We start from the raw sequence: 21,451 nt of genomic DNA on the forward strand, positions 1-21,451 counted from the left end.
TTTCACGGGTGAAGCAAGTTTACCTTTAGTAGAGTTTCAGAACAATCATGTAAATTAGTAAGCTTTCAGAACAATCACGCATGAGGGCTTACATGATTACGATGAAATAAATAGTAGACTTTCAGAACAATCATGTAATAGTCACTTTGCAGAACAATCACGCGTAACACACGACCACTCGATCGTAGCAAGTGGTAGGAACAGAGACTGCAGTGTACGGTTTTTGGTAGCAAGGGAAGACGATGATTGCACTCTAGTAAACCATCAACCACCGATGGTCACGTGATAGTGCAAAACAGCATGGCCGCCGTTTGGCTCGCATGCATCTTTGATTGTTACGTGAAGTGAAAACCGTGGTGTGGGAGATATTTCATCCACAATCTGCAAATACATTTGTTTCTTTGGAAGGTTGGAAAGTTGTCATCTGTTGGCATGATTGAGGTAAGAGGCTTTGCAAGACTGCGGTGGAATATATAGATGTCTTTCGTCATTTCTTCTTGCGTGTAACACTAACACATTATCATCTTATCATGAACCGCACTCTCCTGTGTCTGATTTTGATTACAAACAATGAAACATTCAGAAGTAAAGTTCACTTTGCTTGGGTTGAAATAAAACAGATTTATTCAAGATTGCATTAAAACTTTGTGCCGATGAAAGATTGCACTTGGCGTTTCGTTGTTGAATAACAATGTCAGACTGCATGTTTTGATCTGGAGTTCCAGTTTTTAGACGAGAGTCCAGTGAAGCTTCATACATCAGGTGCACTATAGTGGTTTTATACCTGGATTGAAAGTAAACTAAGCAAATAATTTAGAAACGTTTAGTCTTGAATTGATTGCATTTGCAAACACCAATAATTTGAAATGAGTGTTAACCTTGGGATTGGGAGTTAGAATTAGAAATAGATGCCTGCTTCAGTGCTTGAGACTGAGAGTGACACACATCTTACATACACATGTCATGATGTACTGATGCTGAAGGGGTCTAAGTCGACCAAAAGTGGGTGCATTCCCTGAAGGTGCTTTTCCTGTCCACGTTGTTTTCCCTGTATACTGGGAATGCACCCGGGAAGCATTTCCTGTAGGAAATCAGATCGCGCTCAATCTCTTGTCCTACGCGAGGCTGATGTAAACAACTCAGTTCACTGTTTCTGGGTTCATTTCCTAATGTATACAGGAAAAACACCTACAGGAAGTGCACCTACAGGGAATACACCCACATTTGGTCGACTAAGACCTCTTAAATTAATTCTGCTGTACTGATACAAAGGGAAAAGCTTAAATGTTAGTTTTACTAAGCCATTACGAAGTGATAGATGCGTTGAGTAAGTGGCGTGGCAGAGGGCAGGGTCTGTGTCCAAATGCATGTATGAGATTGCTACACAAACAAACTTGTAGTGTAAGTTCTGTTAAGTCAACTGGTTTGAAGAGAGTTTGATTATTTTTCTTTGAGATTTTCTGGGAGTGGGAGTGGGATGGCCAAATCCAGACTTGGGAACCCATACGATTTTGTACGCAGGATTGTCTAGAATACGAGAAGTACGGTTAGGCAACAAAAAAAAAATGCTTTGGTTACGGTTTCCCGACTGACCCTAACTTTTTGGGCCGACCCTAAACTTTTTTTTTGGTCCTAAAGCTAAAAATAAAATGAACCAAACACATACATACACACAAAAAAACCACACACACACACAAAAACCCACCGAAAACGACAACACCACGGCACAGAGAAAACATCGATCGCCGGCGAGCAGACAACAACAAGCCCGACAAGGGACACCACTCCGCTTTTTACAACTCCCATATCCAAGGGAAGTCAGTCTCGTGCGTTCGTTCGTTGCGCGAACGTAAAAAGATGTCGTCTGCATTTGCAATCGTATTCGGAAAGTGCGTTCATATCGAACAAACACGACTGATAAGTCGGTATTTTGACTAGTTTTCAATTTGTGACAATCAGTCCAGACTGCGTTCAAGACTGTGTTCACTAGTGGCACTATACAGTTTAAAGGGTATGTCCAGTTTTCTTTTCTTAACATGAAAAAGTAATTAATATCTGTGGTTCCAAATACACCAATATGAAAATACCTCGAATATCCTGCATACACAAATATTTTTATCATTTCAAGAGGGAACAACCAAAAAAAAACAAAAAAAAAGTTTAATCGACCTACCTACCCTATTTTTTTTGGCCATGAAACCGTAACCAAAGCTTTTTTTTTTTTTTGGCCTTAGTAGGAAAAAATACGACGAGAACAATTCCAAGACTACTTTTCTTCACAAGCGCACCCCAAAGCCAATCCAGTATGTTGACACATGATAACAGTTTTTGTCAGTAAACATTGAAAGAAGCATTTGTTTTAAACGTTTTGATAAATGTAATTAACATAACGACGGACGCGTGTGAAACATGTTTGATTCATGGATGTTCAAATGCTGTTTTGAGTACGCTTATTTTTCTAAAAATACACCAAGTTTGCTTGAGAATACTCCAAGCGCAAAACAGGGGTTCCCAGGTCTGCAAATCGTTCGCCCGGGCTAGAAGAAACCGCCTGGCTGGCCAGTGAAAATTCTGGTCAAAATCAAATGCAACAGTTTTTGCTTTACTATCGAGTTTCATAGGCATATAATTATAAACGTTCATACATGTACCATGCGGGCGAAATTTCTGGCGGGGTAGTAACTTTCTTGAAGTTACTCGCCCGGCTGGCGAGTTAAACATTTGAGATTTGGCCATCCCTGGATCTTGCAGGAACTGCTAGTGCTACCATTACGAATAGTGATGGGGATGTTATAGGGTTCTTATCACTGTGAACTCGTAAAAAAGCTTGTCTGCTAGTAGAACTTTTATCTTTAGCCCCAAGAAATGATGCTGCAATTATACTTATAGAAGCCTTCAAGAATGTAGGTATGAATCATACCTTTTCTTTCAAACTGTAAGTGGTGCAAAGAAGAAGCTCCCTGTTTGCAAGTAGTGAAGTAGAGAGTTGTGGACTAAACATAAACAAGCAGTAATGTTTAAGTTGAGCCAAGATTTTTGCTAGTTTAGTAGAACTTTTTAATCCACATTTTTCAAACTCGTGACCATGTTACACCATGACACATGGTCTCAAAAAGCTGTCCTTGCTTATAACTATCAGTGTAAATCCTTTTTCCTCCTTATCTTGTGTGCAGGCAACCAGAACACGGCCATGTGCGATTCAATGTCTACATCTGAGATCCTGACTGGAGCTTCAGCCGTGACTTTAGCCCCTCCTCTCATCCTGCTTCAGTCGGAAGAGGAGAGCGGGACGGAGGGGAGACAAGTAAACACAGACAATTCCGCTGGTACTGATGCAGAGGTTGCTGGGTCTGCCGCCAGCCAGAGTGCACCACCTGAAACATCCGAGTCTAGTGCTGCTTGGAGCAACACACAGGCCGCCAGCTCTGGGCAAGCAACTTTAGCGTTGTCTGATGCTTGGAACCTGGATCAAGTCCTAGCTGAGGTAGGGCTGTTACTTTCGCTGTTGTTAACAGGGGTGTGCAGAGTTCAGCCTGGGAGAATACGACTATGACAAAATTCTGATGGGACAAAGTCGAAGGCCTGAAGCTAGGGTGGTTAGGCATCACACACACCCCCACCCCCCAATTGACCCAGGTTATTGATTCCTTCAACGTTGTTCTGAAAAGAAGCTAAAAGTTGCAATCTTGTGTCACCTGAGCTAAGAATATTCATGTTATTTAAGTGTGTGAAGTGTGAGACAGTATGTTTATTATAAAAAAAATATTCATATTGATCAGTGTTTTGAATTTATTTTGAAAACTGTTAGTGCTATGAGTATGATGAAGGAAAATTTTGAACTTGTTCACAATTAACAATACAGTGTTTAACCTGCTTCCTTTTTTGTATCGTGGTGGGTTGACTAAGGATGTTTGAACGGTGTAAATTAAATTGAGGTCAAGCCCTTAATTTGACTTTGAGTCTTCATATGGGGCAGCTTCCAGTTCTATTTTCCATTTTGCTTGTGTGTATGTTTGCATGTACGCCAGCTGCATTCCGATGATTTTATCCATGCTGTGTGCGTTACCTTGCAGGACAAGAATCCATTCAGTGGACTGACCGAAGAGCACCTGAGCCGACTGGACGACGTTCTGTCCAGCGAAGAAGTCCGCAACTTTCTACAGCAGACCAATTTGAGTGAGCTGGAGGCAGGGCTGGTTAATGACCCTGTGACCTTGACCCCCAGCTCTAGCACTACCAGTGTCGCTGTCGGGGCTCCGCAGCCCAGCACTTCGGGCCATTCTCTCAACTTGTTCGACAGTCAGGCGTCGGATCCCAGTCTGCAGCTTGATCAGGCGCTTGCTCATCACTTCATTCAGGTCGGTGAAGACAAGGTCTTGTTTTTCATGGATTAGACAGTCAAACCTGTCGATAGAAACTCTCACGAGACTGGCCTAAAGTGGATGTTGCACTTACAGACAGGTGTTTGTTACACCCTTCGTACAGTTTAATTATAGTAAAACCCATTGGGTATTCTTTGTGGTGATTTTTCTAGACAGGTGGGCACTATAAGTATAACAGGTTCCTTTACTATTTTGAAGGTTTTGGTGTTTTTTTGCTCGTCTTTTTTCCTCATCATAATTTGAAGGATATAAATTGTTTAACTTTTGATTAAAGGTTTTATAAATTCCTACAACTTTGTGCTATTCCATAATTATGATTTAAATAAACTTTGTTCTTAAAGATAAGGAACAATTGACAATCCATCCATTCTGTGTGCATGGGCTGCAAGTGCAACTCCCACACGTTTTTTTCACGCGTGGGTTTTTATGTTCATGGCCAGGACAGTGTGACTAATTGACGGAGTATTGTGCGTCAAATTTTTCAGGACAGTGTGCGTGAGCACGAGCTGGCGGTAATGGCCGCAGCCTTCAACGATCACGCCTACGCCTTACCCTCAGCCAACACCGATACCACCATGTTCTCCCCCCAACGCAAATCCGCCCGCATCAAGCAGCGTATCGACGACGGCAAGAACGCCTTCGATTCCGACAGCGACTTTGAGTACTATTTTGTTCCCAAGCGGACGGTGAAAAAGGACACGTCTGACCTGTCAGATGCAGAGAAAGCTTCGTCGTCTCCTGCCCCTAGCTCACCGGCCCCTAGCACGTCTGGTGCACAGACAAAGCAGCCAAAACGGTCAGTACATGGAATCCCCTCTTGTAATACCTGCCAATGTTAGACTTCCTCCCTTTTAGGGCCTTGTTTGTTTGTTCATTACTGCTGTCATTGTACCTCCATTTAAGACTCACTCCTTTCCAAGAGTAAGACCTTATTTTCTCAGATTTTTGGAGGTCTTAAGGGGTATTCCACTGAACCCTTTCGCGTTAGCCTAATGCCTGCCAGAGAGCTCAATATCGCCCGCTGGATAATCCAAGCAGATCCGTAACAGCTGCATGAATCATCGTTGAAAATCGTTGCAAAATCGCTTTCTCCCTTTCGTGCCAAAAGACAAAAGGCTTAGGCAGGTGAGAACGAGCCATGCTTCATTACATCGTTCAATTACGTGCATGGGAGATAGCATGATTCTTTGTGCGGCAGGCAATGGGAATGTGAACTTTGAACAGGTTGTTTTCAGTATTTTGCTCTTGGGGTCTGAAAGTACTTGCACCAGAAGTTGTCATTGTACCATGCTATGTCAAACTTTGTACCATGCTATGTCAAACTTTGTACCATGCTATGTCAAACTTTGTACCATGCTATGTCAAACTTTGTACCATGCTATGTCAAACTTTGTACCATGCTATGTCAAACTTGCAGTCTGAAATTCTCTGTGGCACGTTTCAGCTGATTTGGCAGGGGCTTATGTCCCAGCCTCTCCTTTCTCCGCATACTTTTTGTCTGTTGGATCACCCCCATTTATCTATGCATGAAACAGAATATCAGTTCACTGTGAAAGGCTATCAGTTTTGAATGCACAGACCTAGTGACTTATTGAGTTATTCCCCTTCGTGTGTACATGCAAGCACAAGAACAAGTGCGCACAGAAAAGATTCTGTAATCATGTCAGAGTTTGTTGGGCTATAGAAACACAAAAATACCAAGCGAGCATCCTCCGAAAGAAGCGTATGGCTGCCTAAATGGCGGGGTAAAAATGGTCATACACGTAAAAACCCACTCGTGCAAAAGCATGAGTGAATGTGGGAGTTTCAGCCAATGAACGAAGCAGAATAAGAATACACTGACACAACAATGCAGGATAAAAGGGGAAGCACCATTAAATTCTATTGACTTGGAAAACATGACCATGAACTTGCAGGAAAGATAGGTAGCTGTGTACTTTGATGGGTCTCTATTTGTAGGGAAACTGTTTGAATTTCCAGAAGGATCTTAAGAATAGAAGAACACGTTGCCATTGAAGCTGCATTTGGAATTTTCAGGCGCTCGACACGCATTACGGATTTGGAGAATCGAGAGAAGGCAGAGAAGATCTTGCAGGAAAATCGTCAGAAGGAACAGGAACTGAAGGCGGCCTTACAACAAGAACAGGAGGCCGCTAAGACGAAGGATGAAACGGATGAGAAAGAGGAACAGGAGGAGGAGGAGGAATCTCCACCTGTGGAGACAACTCCACCGGCAACAAAACGAGGGAGAAAGGTGTGTTGGTGTGTGCATGTGTGTGATTGAAACCACAGTAGCTACAGAGCAAAATGATGCACTTTTCTCCTCAAAATTGTCCGTGGATGTGCCCACCGCTGCCTATCAGCTCACATAGAGAGCTAATGAACAAATATTTGGCTAAGAATAAAACAAAGCACTTTTTCTCCCGCAGATTCAATGCAATTTGTATTGCAATGTGCATGTTGTGTTTTAAAAAATATAATCTTAGAAAAGTTAGAGGAACCCAAACTAAAAGTTGTGGTGTTGTGATAAAAGTGGCCTGTTTATTTTGATGCTTCTGGTTCTTCTAGGTGCTTGAGACTTGTTCCACATTGCTCTCTCGTCCTCTTCTCCTTGACAACATTGTTATCTTAGCAGGATCATGGAAACTTTCGGGGGGCCGGTACTTCAGTAGGTAGAGCACTGGATTTGTGATTCTCACATGACGGGTTTGAATCTAGGCCGGGAAAGACATTTTTCAACTGTATGTGCTCACTGCCTGCTGTGGCATGTAAAAGACTTCAGTCATTCTTGAGAATTTGCATGTGACTGGTTACACCTAACCACGCACACACCTGGGTAGCGCGACTGCTGTTTCTGCTAGCTTTCTGCTGTTTCTGCTAGCTTTCTGCTGTGTAGAAGCGACCCAAAATTCCTAACAGTGGGATATAGTAAAGTCATGAAAATGTATTTAGAGCGTTTTCTTCCCTTTGTTGTTTCATCTAATTGTTGTATTGTTATATATATCTGTTTCAGAAGGGGTTGGCTGTGAAGGGAAAGAAAGGAAAGCAAAACGAGACAGCAGAGGAAGCATCAGCAGCAGATGACAACCCAGAGAGCGAAGACAGCAGCAAGCCCAAAGCGCAGCCCGCTAAACCACGATCCAAGAAAGCCATTCTGGCCATGAAGCGCAAAAAGAAAGCAGCAATGAACGCTGAAGAGAAAGACGAAGAGAAGGAAGAGAAAGACGAAGAGAAGGAAGAGACAGACGAAGCTGCATCAGACAAGAAGAAAGGAAAGCAGCAGAAGAAAAAGAAAATGCAGGTGGAAACTGACACAGGAAGAAAGTTCAAGGGGTTCCAGGGCCGGGGGAAGAAGATGATTGGACTCAAAGCTGGGCTGAAAGGAAAGAGGAAACTTCTCAAGACGGCAGGAAAAACTCCAGCGGGAAAGAAAAGGCAGGAAAGCAGTGATGAAGACGATATTCCCCTCAAAGCAATTGCCAAAACGCACAATGTAAGTATGCAGTTCAGGGGACCCCCCAATTTAAGACTGCCGTCGTTTTAAAGCCTTGCCTTTTCAGGTTTTCTGTTCGTTACCTACATAAATTTACCTCCTTTTTAAGACTCCCTCCCTTTTAAGACTCTTTTTTTCTCAGAGTTTCTGTTCATAACCTCTCTAATTTTACCCCCATCTTGGGACTCCCTCCCTTTTAAGACTCTTTTTTTCTCAGAGTTTCTGTTCATAACCTCTCTAATTTTACCCCCATCTTGGGACTCCCTCCCTTTTAAGACTCTTTTTTTCTCAGAGTTTCTGTTCATAACCTCTCTAATTTTACCCCCATCTTGGGACTCCCTCCCTTTTAAGACCTGTACTGTAACGAAAATCTGTTGTCTGCTCTATTTACCGTGTTTGGTAAAAGATGTTTTGATATAACTTGATTAGATTATGAGTGGGGGGAACAATCAGCTTTCATTTATTGGTCTTCTGTACAGTGCTTTACTTTAAGGAGTTTTGCGGTCATTTGAAAACGTATGCTTATTAAAGGCAGAAAGTCCATAGTGGTTTATTTGGCATGTTGTTTGGTTTCCAGAACGCTGAAGGCAAAAGGGAGGGCGGTGAAGATGGGACAAAGAAAGAGAAGAAGATGGAGAAGGGGCCAACAAAGAGTGACAAAGGGGCGGGAGTCCAGAAGAAAACACCAGGCAAAGGGGAACAAAGACACAGATCTCTCTCTGCAGGCAACGAAGGAAAAGGCTCTACCGGCCATGGAGAGAAGAAGAAAGACGGCCACAAGAGCAACGCTGATCGACGTTTATCCAAAGGTGAAGGCGAGGCTGGCACTAAGGGTGCGGAGAGACGCATGTCGAAAGGGGAGGTGGAAGGTACCCCCAAGATCGCTGACAAAGCAAAAAGTGCAGGATCTGGGGGAAAAGCCGAGGAGACCACGCACAGCGCCAAGACCCCGAAACACAAACATCGCAAGTCGGAAGAGATCATCATCGACCCCACGGTCACCGACCTCTTTAAACCCGACGGGGTCATTCCCACAGAACACTTCAAGAAAGAGAGCGAGACAGTGGACACAAAAGATAGTAAAAACGTCTTACCTGGGTCTGCACACCTCGGCTCAGACGGCAAACAGGCAGCCACTGTCAGCCAACAGACGACAACCGGGGTGAAGAATGGGGCTGGAACTCAAGTCCAAAAGCGAAGTGTGTCAACGGAAAGTCCCAGAAGCTTTGGGGACGCTGGACCAGACAAGAAATCCGGCGTTGTGCGCCAGGTGTCCCTGCTCACCAAACAACCAGTATCACTGCTGGTAAAGCAGTCTACTCCTGGTGGTACAGTGGTAAAGCAGTCTACCCCTGGTGGTATAGTGGTAAAGCAGTCAACTCCTGGTGGTACGGTGGTAAAGCAGCTTGTGCCGAGCGGTACAGTGGTAAAACCATCTACCTCTGGTGTTACAGTCGTAAAACCAACCACGCCTGGCAGTACAGTGGTAAAGCAGGCTGTGCCGCATGGTACAGTGGTGAAGCAGGTTACGTCAGAGACAACACCGGCGAAGCAGTTTGTCCCAGTAGGCACCATGGTGAAGCACGTCAGTCCTGGCGGGACGGTAGTCAAGCAAGTCGTTACGTCTGCTGGAACGCCACTCAAAGAGTTCGTCCCTGTCGGCACGGTGGTGCGCCACATTACTCCCACCGGTACGGTGATCAAACAGGTGGCTGCTGACGGTACATTAGTGGTTGCTGCAAGTACTCCTGTCAGCGGTGCAGAAAACACGGCGACTCAGCAGAGCTCAGTGGAGGGCAACGCTAGCGGCAAAGGTGCTCAGAAGGTTGTTTACGTCAGCCTGAAAGCGGAGAAGGGATCAGTAAAAATCATACATTCACAAGCGAAAGAGCATAGGCAGTCCACAGAGAAAGACAGTGCAGATGTGTCCCTAAACCTCCCTAAAGACTCTGCTGGGCATCCCAAGGAAGAACAAAAAGAGGGTCCCCACAAAGCCAGAGAGGAAGCTAAGCAACCCAAAGAGGAACGTAAATCCCTGTTTGAAGTGCTGTTGAAACCGGAAACGGCAGGTGAAGAACACAAATCCAAGCCTCTGGCGCATGATGGAAAGGAGAGACTTGAGAGCTGGGAAAAGGAACACGAGCCTCTGGCACATGATGGAAAGGAGAGACACGAGAGCTCGGAAAAGAAACACAAGCCTCTGGCGCATGATGAAAAGGAGAGACACGAGAGCTCGGAAAAGAAACACAAGCCTCTGGCGCATGATGGAAAGGAGAGACACGAGAGCTCGGAAAAGAAACACAAGCCTCTGGCACATGATGGAAAGGAGAGACATGAGAGCTCGGAAAAGAAACACAAGCCTCACAAGGGAAGAAAAGGCTCAAAGGATGGTAAGTGAAAGTGATTTTACTTGCAACGTTTTTGTCTCGAAAGTACCTGCCAATGTCATTCTTGAAGAAAATGTCAGTTTTACACCCTCACGGCAAAGCCATTAGGGGCATGTTACACGGGAAAACCCGGCTTCATTCTTGGCTTGCAAAATGTTAACATTTAGTATTGGTTTCTTTTTGAGATTATTTGTCAGGTATGAATCCAAAAACAGATAGACTGCCAATGTTCCAATGTTCCAACGTTCCAATGTTCCAACATCCAGAATACAAAAACAGATAGACTGCCAATGTTCCAACATCCAGAATAAACCAGATAGACTGCCAATGTTCCAACATTCAGAATCAAAAAAACAAAAACAGATAGACTGCCAATGTTCCAACATTCAGAATAAAAAAAACAAAAAACAGATAGACTGCCAATGTTCCAACATTCAGAATACAAAAACAGATAGACTGCCAATGTTCCAACATCCAGAATAAACCAGATAGCCTGCCAATGTTCCAACATCCAGAATAAACCAGATAGCCTGCCAATGTTCCAACATCCAGAATACAAAAACAGATAGACTGCCAATGTTCCAACATCCAGAATACAAAAACTCAAAGTTTACTTATTGGAAGGTTTAATTTTTGACAAATCAAGTCAGAAGTAAATCAAATGTAAATGGCTGCAGGAAGGACGGTTCCTTTGAATTATGCTGAACAGAAACGCGCCTTGCTATTGACCATTACAGTTGTATTCAACTTGTGTTTTGGGCGGTTTGGTGCAGATGGCCACGAGAGCGGGGACCTGAGTTGGGAGGACGATGAGAACGACTCGGACTGGGAGCCGGCCAATGACAACGACACTGTGTACTGCATCTGCCGCAGGCCTCACGGCAACAGGTACAGACTTGTAGTTGTAGCTGACTGCCAATAAATGCACTCCAAATAACTCGGTTGGGTTTGTATGTGGAAGAGTTGCTGTCTGCTCTGGATGGTGGTGATGTGTCTGTGCTCACCCTACTGGACCTCTCGGCAGCGTTTGACACAATAGATCATGTCACACTGCTGAGCAGGCTCCAGACCTTGTATGGCATCTCTGGTCCAGCGCTGGCATGGTTTGAGTCCTACCTTACGGACAGAACTCAGGCTGTGCTTGTCGATGGCCAGAGATCAGCCCCAGCCCCCCTTGTTTTCGGTGTCCCTCAAGGCTCTGTACTTGGCCCCGTCCTCTTCATTATGTATACCAAACCCTTGTCTGCCCTCATTCAAAATCATTCCGTTTCAAACCAGTCTTTTGCTGATGATACCCAGTTGTATAAGCCTAGTTCCCCCGCTGAGACACATGCCGCCATCCAGACCATTCAGACCTGTATCTTAGATGTTAAGTCATGGATGGTAGAAAATAAGTTAAAACTAAATGATGATAAGACAGAGGCACTTCTGTGCATGAAAAAGTCCACTAAGTTCCCAAATTCTCAACCTTCGTCTGTCCAAGTAGGCAATACCGACATCTCTTTCTCTTCTTCAGCTAGAAACCTCGGCTTCACCATCTCCTCAGACATGACACTCAACAAGCACATCTCCAACATCTGTAGGTCCGCATACTTTGAACTCCGCAAGATCGCAACCATCCGCCATACTCTGTCCGTTCAAACTACAAACACTCTAGTCTGCTCTCTTGTTCTTTCTAAACTTGACTACTGTAACTCTCTTCTCTCTGGCTGTCCACTCTACCTCCTGCACAAACTACAGAAAGTTCAAAATTCTGCAGCACGACTGATCCTCAAAGCACGAAAAAAAGATCATGTCACACCACTTCGCCGCACACTCCACTGGTTACCCATCCAAGCCCGCATTGAATACAAACTGTCCACTCTCTGCTTTCACTTCTTCTCTGCCTCGTCTCCTGCTTATTTCTCTGAACTTCTCACTGTATACACTCCTGCTAGACAACTCCGCTCCTCTTCTGATAGCCGCACCCTAGTCATCCCACACACAAAATCAAAAGCATATGGACAACGCACTTTTGCATTTTGCGCATCTACTCAATGGAACTCTCTCCCCTCTCACATTCGCCACTCTCAGTCAGTACAGTCATTCAAGCGAGCACTCAAAACTCACCTCTTCCTGAAACACAACTCCTAAAGTCGCAACATTTTGCCATCCTGTTCTGTAACGGTTCCATCTCTATTCAGCTTGTTATTTTTGTCTTTTGTTTTAAATTATTATAAATATAATTTTTATTGCAGTAGTCCTTTAATTTTAACCCTTAGCTGTAGGCTAGATATGCACAAGTCATGTCGGTGCCACATAATGCTGACACACATGTTCCTGTGCATAGTTTATGGATAACGTGTAGTTGGGAAGTTAAGAGTAGAAATAATTAGTATTTAGTGTAGGAGGAGGGTTGGGGGTGGGTAGGGAGGGGGTGGGTATGGTTTACTTTGAGCAGGTCGGTTTCAGTTTTAATAAAGAATTTTAGAGAATTGTGTATTTTATATTTGAGTCTTTCGTGTTTTAGACATTGATGCATTTAATAGTTTTAACGAGTTGCCTTTTGTTTTATCATTCTGGTGTTTATCTAGATGTGTTGTGTATTTTATAAGAAGTTTTTAAAAGTTCGAAGTTATTTTAGCATATAGGTTTTTTATGGTCTTAATAGTTAAACATGTATTACGTTATTATTAAGATTCATGTTTTGTTAGCACTAAGCAGTTGTTTTAATCAGTCTGGTTTTCTCTTGTTTTCATTTTATGAACATTTTAAATGTTAGACTAACTTATTGTTTTGTACAGAATAATAACTGTGTGAATGGTGTTATACTGAATGAAAGAGTGTGACATGAAGTTCTTGTACATCATTGTAAAGAGTGTGAATGACGTTTTAGTTTAGATGTCAAGCGCTTAGAGCAAGCCTTTTTAACGAAAGTTTTTGATTTAGCGCTATATAAATGTTCTTATTATTATTATTATTCCCTTGTTTTTACTTGCTTTTCCATAGAAAAAGTGAGGCAGGCTTTACATGACAACGTAGGCTTGCCTCGGAGTTCGTATGGAATCAAGGGAAAGCATCTCTTCCACAACCCATAAAAACTTGACCGAGTTATTTCTGGACATGGTCTACTCTCTTTGCGTGGATCGTCACAGCAGCAAAAGATTACTAGATGCATACAGTCAGAGATTGCATTAATGGTTTGAAGGGTGAAATATATAAATGCCAACACTGATGCAGTGGAACTTGTCTATATCAACCAGCTAAGGAACTGAACAAAAGTGGTCAGGATAGACGGGGGGTGGCCATAGAAAGATTCATTATACAGACATAAATCTTGTCGGGGATCCTTTTGAGTTATATCCTTCACATTCCTCTATTCTTTGTGAGTGGGTGGTTGTCATTGAGAGGAGTTGGCCGGGGCAGGTTCAAACTTATGGTTGTATGAGACAGGCAGGTGCTGTTAGAGAGGTTCATGGTTTGCTGTGACAAGTGGTATCACAGGCTGTGTGATATTGTGATACTCATGTTACGACGCAGGCAGGTACTGTTGCAGGTTCATGGTTTGCTGTGACAAGTGGTATCACAGGCTGTGTGATATTGTGATACTCATGTTACGATGCAGGCAGGTACTGTTGCAGGTTCATGATTTGCTGTGACAAGTGCAGGGAGTGTTATCACAGGCTGTGTTATATTGTGATACTCATGTTACGACGCAGGCAGGTACTGTTGCAGGTTCATGATTTGCTGTGACAAGTGCAGGGAGTGTTACCACAGGCTGTGTGATATTGTGATACTGATGTTATGACACAGACAGGTACTGTTGCAGGTTCATGAATTGCTGTGACAAGTGGTATCACAGGCTGTGTGATATTGTGATACTGATGTTATGACACAGACAGGTACTGTTGCAGGTTCATGATTTGCTGTGACAAGTGCAGGGAGTGTTACCACAGGCTGTGTGATATTGTGATACTGATGTTATGACACAGACAGGTACTGTTGCAGGTTCATGAATTGCTGTGACAAGTGGTATCACAGGCTGTGTGATATTGTGATACTGATGTTATGACACAGACAGGTACTGTTGCAGGTTCATGAATTGCTGTGACAAGTGGTATCACAGGCTGTGTGATATTGTGATACTGATGTTATGACACAGACAGGTACTGTTGCAGGTTCATGAATTGCTGTGACAAGTGGTATCACAGGCTGTGTGATATTGTGATACTGATGTTATGACACAGACAGGTACTGTTGCAGGTTCATGAATTGCTGTGACAAGTGGTATCACAGGCTGTGTGATATTGTGATACTGATGTTATGACACAGACAGGTACTGTTGCAGGTTCATGATTTGCTGTGACAAGTGCGGGGAGTGGTACCACGGGCAATGCGTCGGGTTGTCCAAGCAGCAAGGCAAACAGCTGGAGGAGGAGAACAAAGAATACATCTGTCCGGTCTGCACAGGTAAGTGTCTTGTTCTCATCAGACCAAGACAAAAAAGTCACATGAAGCAATATAAAAACATTTATCATCTTGTCAGCCTGATTGACTGAAACTGAGAGTGAGAGACTCCAAGCTTCCAAGCTGAAACGTAATTCTATTGTCTGGACCGGGTCTGATGTGTATATCTGTGTGATCTTCTCAGGATTGTATTGATTGATACAGGTTGCAATAGAACCAAATTGGAGTCAACTAGTAGGAAATTAATGTTCTCTGGAAAACTATTTTGTGAAGCTAGAACAGCAAATATTTTAATTTTGATTCATGTACAGTGGAACCCCTTTTTTAAGACCTCAAACATGAGGAAATCCTGAAAGGGGGGTGTGAAAAGGGGGGGGAGTGTACAATTGGGGGGTGTGAAAAGGGAGGGAGTGTACAATTGGGGGGTCTGAAAAGGGAGGGAGTGTACAATTGGAGGGTCTGAAAAGGGAGGGAGTGTACAATTGGAGGGTCTGAAAAGGGAGGGAGTGTACAATTGGAGGGTCTGAAAAGGGAGGGAGGGTACAATTGGAGGGTCTGAAAAGGGAGGGAGTGTACAATTGGAGGGTCTGAAAAGGGAGGGAGTGTACAATTGGAGGGTCTGAAAAGGGAGGGAGTGTACAATTGGAGGGTCTGAAAAGGGAGGGAGTGTACAATTGGAGGGTCTGAAAAGGGAGGGAGTGTACAATTGGGGGGTCTGAAAAGGGAGGGAGTGTACAATTGGGGGGTCTGAAAAGGGAGGGAGTGTACAATTGGGGGGTCTGAAAAGGGAGGGAGTGTACAATTGGGGGGTGTGAAAAGGGAGGGAGGGTACAATTAGGGGGTGTGAAAAGGGAGGGAGTGTACAATTGGGGGGTGTGAAAAGGGAGGGAGGGTACAATTGGGGGGTGTGAAAAGGGAGGGAGTGTACAATTGGGGTGTGTGAAAAGGGAGGGAGTGTACAATTGGGGGGTCTGAAAAGGGAGGAAGTGTACTAGTTCAGGAGTGTTTGTATCATTACAAGGACACTGTTGGTTGTTAGTGAATACATGCAATTGACTGATGTTTGTGTTTTCACAGGGTCGCACGTTATGGACGCCAAGATGATCAAGCAGGAAGCTGACAAGAGGAAGCCAGGGGAGAAGAAAGTCAGTTTTGCTGTTGTTCGTGTTGTTGTCGTTGTTTCAGTGACATTCGTCTTCAGTTACAAAGTTTTGTTTGCTGAATTGCTCTAATCTGTTATTGTTGTGGTTGTCCGTGTGGGAGGTATGTAGCTGAAATGTCTTATGTGAGATTGTATAACAGAATAATGAGCAGACATGAGAGGTTAGTGGTTAAGACGTAGGACTTTTATGTGGAAGGTTCGGCTTTCCAATCTCAGCTGTGCCTGCTGGGTTAAGGATGGAGATTTTTCCTATCTCGTAATTTAACTTATGCGCAGACCTGATAGTGCCTTATCCCCCTTCGAAATGTACACGCTAGTCTAATATATTCTGGTCAATTGTCCAGGTCTCGGCAAGATCAAGATGAGCTCAAAGAAGGTTTTGAGAGGTAGAGCTTTAGAAGTTCACATACTTAAACTTTAACATTTCCTGTTTAACTCCTTGACCATGGGTTAATTTGTGTGTGTTCAGCTTATACAGAATCGAATAATAAAGATAACATGTTCCACTGCAAATAAACAAGATGTATTGTCATTGACATTCTTATATTGACTGATTTCAGGAGAAGAAACCTCCTCCCCCAGAAGCACGCAGAAAGATCAGAGAGAGCTTGGAGGACCCTAAGCTGATCAAGAGATTCAAGGTTTGTACAATACAAAACAATACAAAACAATACTCGCTCACTCACTGATCCCGTAACCCGCCAGGGTCGAAGGGGCACTTCTTCTGGCTTGTCGCAAAGCTTTTCCCAGTCCACTCTGCAATGTTTTTTGTCCCTCTTTTCTTGTCTTCCATGTCTCATCTTCCCGCACACCATAACCTGCAAGATGGTCGTGGAGAGCTCGTCTGTTCTTGTTGCATGGCCATACCATTTCAGTTTTCTCTTCTTGATGAAAACAGGTGGCAACAGGTACACGTGTTTACTTCACACCCCTCGCTAGTGATTGGCCCCTCCAATGTTTGTATGAGGTTTTGCAAGAAAAGGTCACTCTTCTACAAACCGGATGGAGTGTGCCCTCGATTTCTGAAAATCGTCTATTCCCAGCATATGTCAGCAATCACATACAGTTACGGTCTCTGAAGCAAGTCTAGTTTACCCACTTTACTTACTCTTGAAAATGTAAAGAAAGAAATTTCAACTCACCTTCAACTTTTACAACAAAAACTTTGTGAAAAGCTTTGGACAGATCTTCAAGTGAAGATAGAAATTGTGGCAAAGGCTTGTTTTGTTGTGATTTTTACCTGCGCTATACATATTACAGTGGAACCCCCCTTTAAAGACCTCAACAAATCTCGGAAAATCAGGTCTTAAAAAGGAGGGAGTCTTAAAATTGGGGTACATTTACAGAAGTTATGAACAGAAAATCTGAAAAAACGCGGTCTTAAAATGGAGGGAGTCTTAAATTGGGGGGTCTTTATAGTGGGGTTCCACTGTAGAAATTGCGCCAAAAGCTTGTTTTCTTGTGATTCTTCAGGGGCTCACATAAATGAGAGGTGGCATAGGACAAATGTCCTGGACAATGCAAAAGTGATAGGACATTATTTTGTCCTGAACAAAAATAAATCAATAGGCCTTTTTTTTCTCGCAACAAAACGTAAATGGGGGAGGGGGAAACGTCTTTCTTCGGCGCCGAAGTTTCACTTTCTAGAGTGACGGTTTCATCTGGCTCTGGCTGCTCAGAGGCCGGAGGGAGCTCAGTTTCAGGGGTACTACTAGCCGCAGACGAGGGCAGAGATTTGAAGTGCAAACGCTTCTGGTCTTTTTCTGGCACCAATTTTCGTTTCGGCAGCATGTTGCTTTTTCGGGAAAAATCGCAAAGGGAGGCAACTGTCAACCGGCTTGGAGCATTCAGAGTTGCGACCCTTGGAAGCTCCTCTCTTTAAAAAGCTCATAAGTCTTCCCAAGTTTCGTCTGCTTGGAGAGGCACATCGCTTCACAAAACATCGATAAAATAGCAAATCAAACTACTGTAAATTGGAATGTACTCACAATGTCCAGATCAAATGAAAGCGTAATCGGACAATGACCACTTTGTGACAAAAACAATCGGACATATGTCCTCTTGCATAAAAAATATACAGGACATTTGGAAAAAATATCCGTGTATGTCCAATGTCCAACGTGGATGTGAGCCCCTGATTCTTACCTGTGTGGTACATACAAGCCTTCTTCTTTGTGTTGCTTTGTGACAGTTGGGGGAACACTGTCCCAGATGCATCCTGCATTTATGATAAAGCAGACACAATCAAATTGATTTACACAACGTAACGTGCAAGACAGTTTTATGAAAAAGCCATGGGGATTTTTAGTGTTGAATATTTGTGCCAGTAGACTAATGTAATACGCTGGAGCTTTGTATTGATTTTTCTTGAAGTTGGGTGTTGATGATGTGTCTGTGTGTGCTGAATTAGCTATTGACATTATAAGAAGATGAGACTGTTTGGAGTATAGATCTATGAGTGTGGAGATCTTTGCAGACAGAAAGTCTGCCACTTACTTCAGTCATGGATAAGTTTGTGATTGGGATGGTTGCTGACACAGTGTTGTTCTTTGTAGTAAAGTTGTTATAACATTCATTACCTGACATGATATAACTGTAAACATGTGTCATTACTCTTCAGTGGTGTGAACAAGTTTCAGACATGGCTTTACTGTGCAGTACTTACATAAGTGTTTTGTCCTCTTTGAAGTTTGCAGATGCAATGTCAGTGAAGCTCTCGATTGCCAAAAATGTTTATTGTTATGTTTTGAAGATCAGTCTCTCTCTCTCTCTCTCTCTCTCTCTCTCTCTCTCTGTATCTCTCTGTATCTCTCTCTCTCTCTCTCTCGCGCTCTCTCTCTCTCTCGCTCTCTCTCTCTCTCTCTCTCTCTCTCTCTCGCTTTTTACATTTAGTCAAGTTTTGACTAAATGTTTTAACATAGAGGGGGGAATCGAGACGAGGGTCGTGGTGTATGTGTGTGTGTGTGTATGTCTGTCTGTCTGTCTGTCTGTGTGTGTGTGTGTGTAGAGTGATCCAGACTAAACTACTGGGGCCGATCTTTATGAAATTTGACATGAGAGTTCCTGGGTATGATATCCCCGGACGTTTTTTTCATTTTTTCGATAAATACCTTTGATGACGTCATATCCGGCTTTTTGTAAAAGTTGAGGCGGCACTGTCACACCCTCATTTTTCCATTAAATTGATTGAAATTTTGGCAAAGCAATCTTCGACGAAGGCCGGGGTTTGGTATTGCATTTCAGCTTGGTGGCTTAAAAACTAATGAGTGAGTTTGGTCATTAAAAATCGGAAACTTGTAATTAAAACTAATTTTTATTAAACGATCCAAAAACAATTTCATCTTATTCTTCGTCATTTTCTGATTCCAAAAACATATACATATGTTATATTTGGATTAAAAACAATCTCTGAAAATTAAAAATATAAAAATTATGATCAAAATTAAATTTCCAAAATCGATTTAAAAACTATTTCATCTTATTCCTTGTCGGTTCCTGATTCCAAAAACATATAGATATGATATGTTTGGATTAAAAACACGCTCAGAAAGTTAAAACGAAGAGAGGTACAGTAAAGCGTGCTAGTATGAAACACAGCGCAACCGCTGCTGCGCCAAACAGGCTCGTCACTTTCACTGCCTTTTGCACTAGCGGCGGACTACGTTCAGTTTCATTCTGTGAGTTCCACAGCTTGACTAAATGTAGTAATTTTGCCTTACGCGACTTGTTTTCTCATCTCTGTCTCTCTCTCTCTGTCTCTCTGTCTCTCTCTCTCTCTATCTCACTCTCTCTATCTCTCTCTTTCTCTCTCTCTCTCTCTCTCTCTCTCCTCACCCCCCCCCCCCCCCATTCTCCACCCCGTGTCCCTAAGTTTGGACATTTGCACAGGGATGGCCGAATCTCAAAATGTTTACTCGTCAGCCGGGCGAGTAACTTCAAGAATGTCACTATCCGGCAGAAATGTCACTAGCCGGCAGAAATGTCACAGGCCCGGTACATACCACAATTGATCTGCAGTGTTCAGACCTGTTTACTCTTACGGAATGGGCGGAAGTTTTACAGATTTAAGATCGTTTTTCCGCTTGTCCGCGCACTGCTTGAAGTCTTCCGCAATTTGGCGCGATTTTGAGAAAAAATATTTGTGATGTTTTCGGCAAAAAGTCGCGATAGTTTTCTCAGTATTAAGACGTCTTTCGTCAATTTCCTGTTAGAACCGTGTGTCTTCTTCCGGTACTTTGGTTACACGTGTTGCCAGTTGGTGTCTTTTTGCAAAATGCCTCCAACGAAAAGAAAGGAACAACACCAACACCGACACCGACACGAAACTGACGATGAAGAGCGCGACTAATGCGTGTGGGGCAAAGAAGAAGAGAATCTATTATCAGAAGTGGAAAGAAGATTACTCAAAGAAGTATCCGGACTTGACGGTTTCCAGGAAATTTGGACCAAGCCATTCTTACTGCACGCTGTGTGACAGTCATTTCTCGATCACTCATGGTGGGAAGAATGATTGTGAACGGCACGTACAGTCCATCAGTTTATCATTTCTGGGCACACAGCAAAATTAATTATGAAAAAAAGAGTGTTTTATTGCTTTAGAGCGAGTTTGTGGCTTTAAAAAAAATCTTCCTCATGAAGTGGAAAATCTTCCGCATGAAGTGGAAAATCTTCCTCATTTTCCTTCAAATCTTCCTCGTGGGTCAATGTAAGGGTAAACAGGTCTGAGTGTTTATATGGCTTGAAAACTCGTTATTAAAACTAAAAGTGTGGCATTTGACCAGAATTTTCATTGAGTTGCCAGGTGGTTTCTACTAGCCAGGCAGATTTTTTACTCTCCCCTGGACGATTTGGCCATCCCTGTTGCATGATGGTAAAGATGAATCAGTGCTCTTTGTCTTTTTGCAGGGTGCCAAAGACAAATGGAAGTCCGGGCGGTGTGTTTCCAGCGAGTGCAAGCGAACGGCGCGCCTGGGGTCTGTGTTCTGCAGCAACTCCTGTATTGTGCATCACGCCAGGGAGGCCCTGCGTCTCCTCCGTCGTGAGAAGGAAAGGCTGACGGGGAAAAAGGTAAGGCGGTGGGCAGTGTATGCGAGTTTGTCCGTTTTGTCTATTTTTGTTTAACAATGTGTCCAATGTGGTTGATCGACGTGACTTTTTTGTCCATTTTGGTTTAACGTTTTTTTTGTCCAATTTGGTTGACCAGTGTGTCCGTTTTGTTCATTTTGGTTGAAACATTTTTTTGTACACATTTTTTGGTGAAACAATATGTTTGTTTTGCCCATTTTGGTTTAACTATGTCTTTGTTTTGTCCATTTTGGTTGAACAATGTGTCCGTTTTATCCATTTTGGTTGAACAATGTGTCCGTTTTGTCCATTTTGGTTAAACAATGTGTCCGTTTTGTCCATTTTAGTTGAAAAATGTGTCTGTTTTGTCCATTGTGGTTGAACAATCTGTTGTGTCCATTGTGGTTGAACAAGGTGTTGTGTCCATTTTAGTTGAACAATGTGTCTGTTTTGTCCATTGTGGTTGAACAATCTGTTGTGTCCATTGTGGTTGAACAAGGTGTTGCATTCTGTGTGT

General features: G+C 43.2%; 1 protein-coding gene across 2 annotated transcripts in view; it reads left to right on the forward strand.

Annotated features, from left to right (window-relative positions):
* Positions 1-304: 304 nt before the first annotated feature.
* The window catches only part of LOC138979794 (death-inducer obliterator 1-like), a 52,851-nt gene continuing 31,704 nt past the window's right edge, over positions 305-21,451 (forward strand). The window contains exons 1-12 of one of the 2 annotated variants that reach the window (XM_070352537.1): positions 305-441; positions 3,174-3,484; positions 4,074-4,358; positions 4,868-5,178; positions 6,420-6,636; positions 7,396-7,875; positions 8,453-10,265; positions 11,036-11,150; positions 14,590-14,711; positions 15,786-15,853; positions 16,431-16,511; positions 20,776-20,937. In XM_070352537.1, the coding sequence (XP_070208638.1) occupies positions 3,191-3,484; positions 4,074-4,358; positions 4,868-5,178; positions 6,420-6,636; positions 7,396-7,875; positions 8,453-10,265; positions 11,036-11,150; positions 14,590-14,711; positions 15,786-15,853; positions 16,431-16,511; positions 20,776-20,937 (3,948 nt within the window). In that variant the 5' untranslated portion in view covers positions 305-441; positions 3,174-3,190. The remainder of the gene's footprint in view (positions 442-3,173; positions 3,485-4,073; positions 4,359-4,867; positions 5,179-6,419; positions 6,637-7,395; positions 7,876-8,452; positions 10,266-11,035; positions 11,151-14,589; positions 14,712-15,785; positions 15,854-16,430; positions 16,512-20,775; positions 20,938-21,451) is intronic. The other variant, XM_070352538.1, reaches the window with a different exon arrangement.

This window comes from Littorina saxatilis, linkage group LG11 (genome assembly GCF_037325665.1).
Source record: "Littorina saxatilis isolate snail1 linkage group LG11, US_GU_Lsax_2.0, whole genome shotgun sequence".
Lineage (NCBI taxonomy): Eukaryota > Metazoa > Mollusca > Gastropoda > Littorinimorpha > Littorinidae > Littorina > Littorina saxatilis.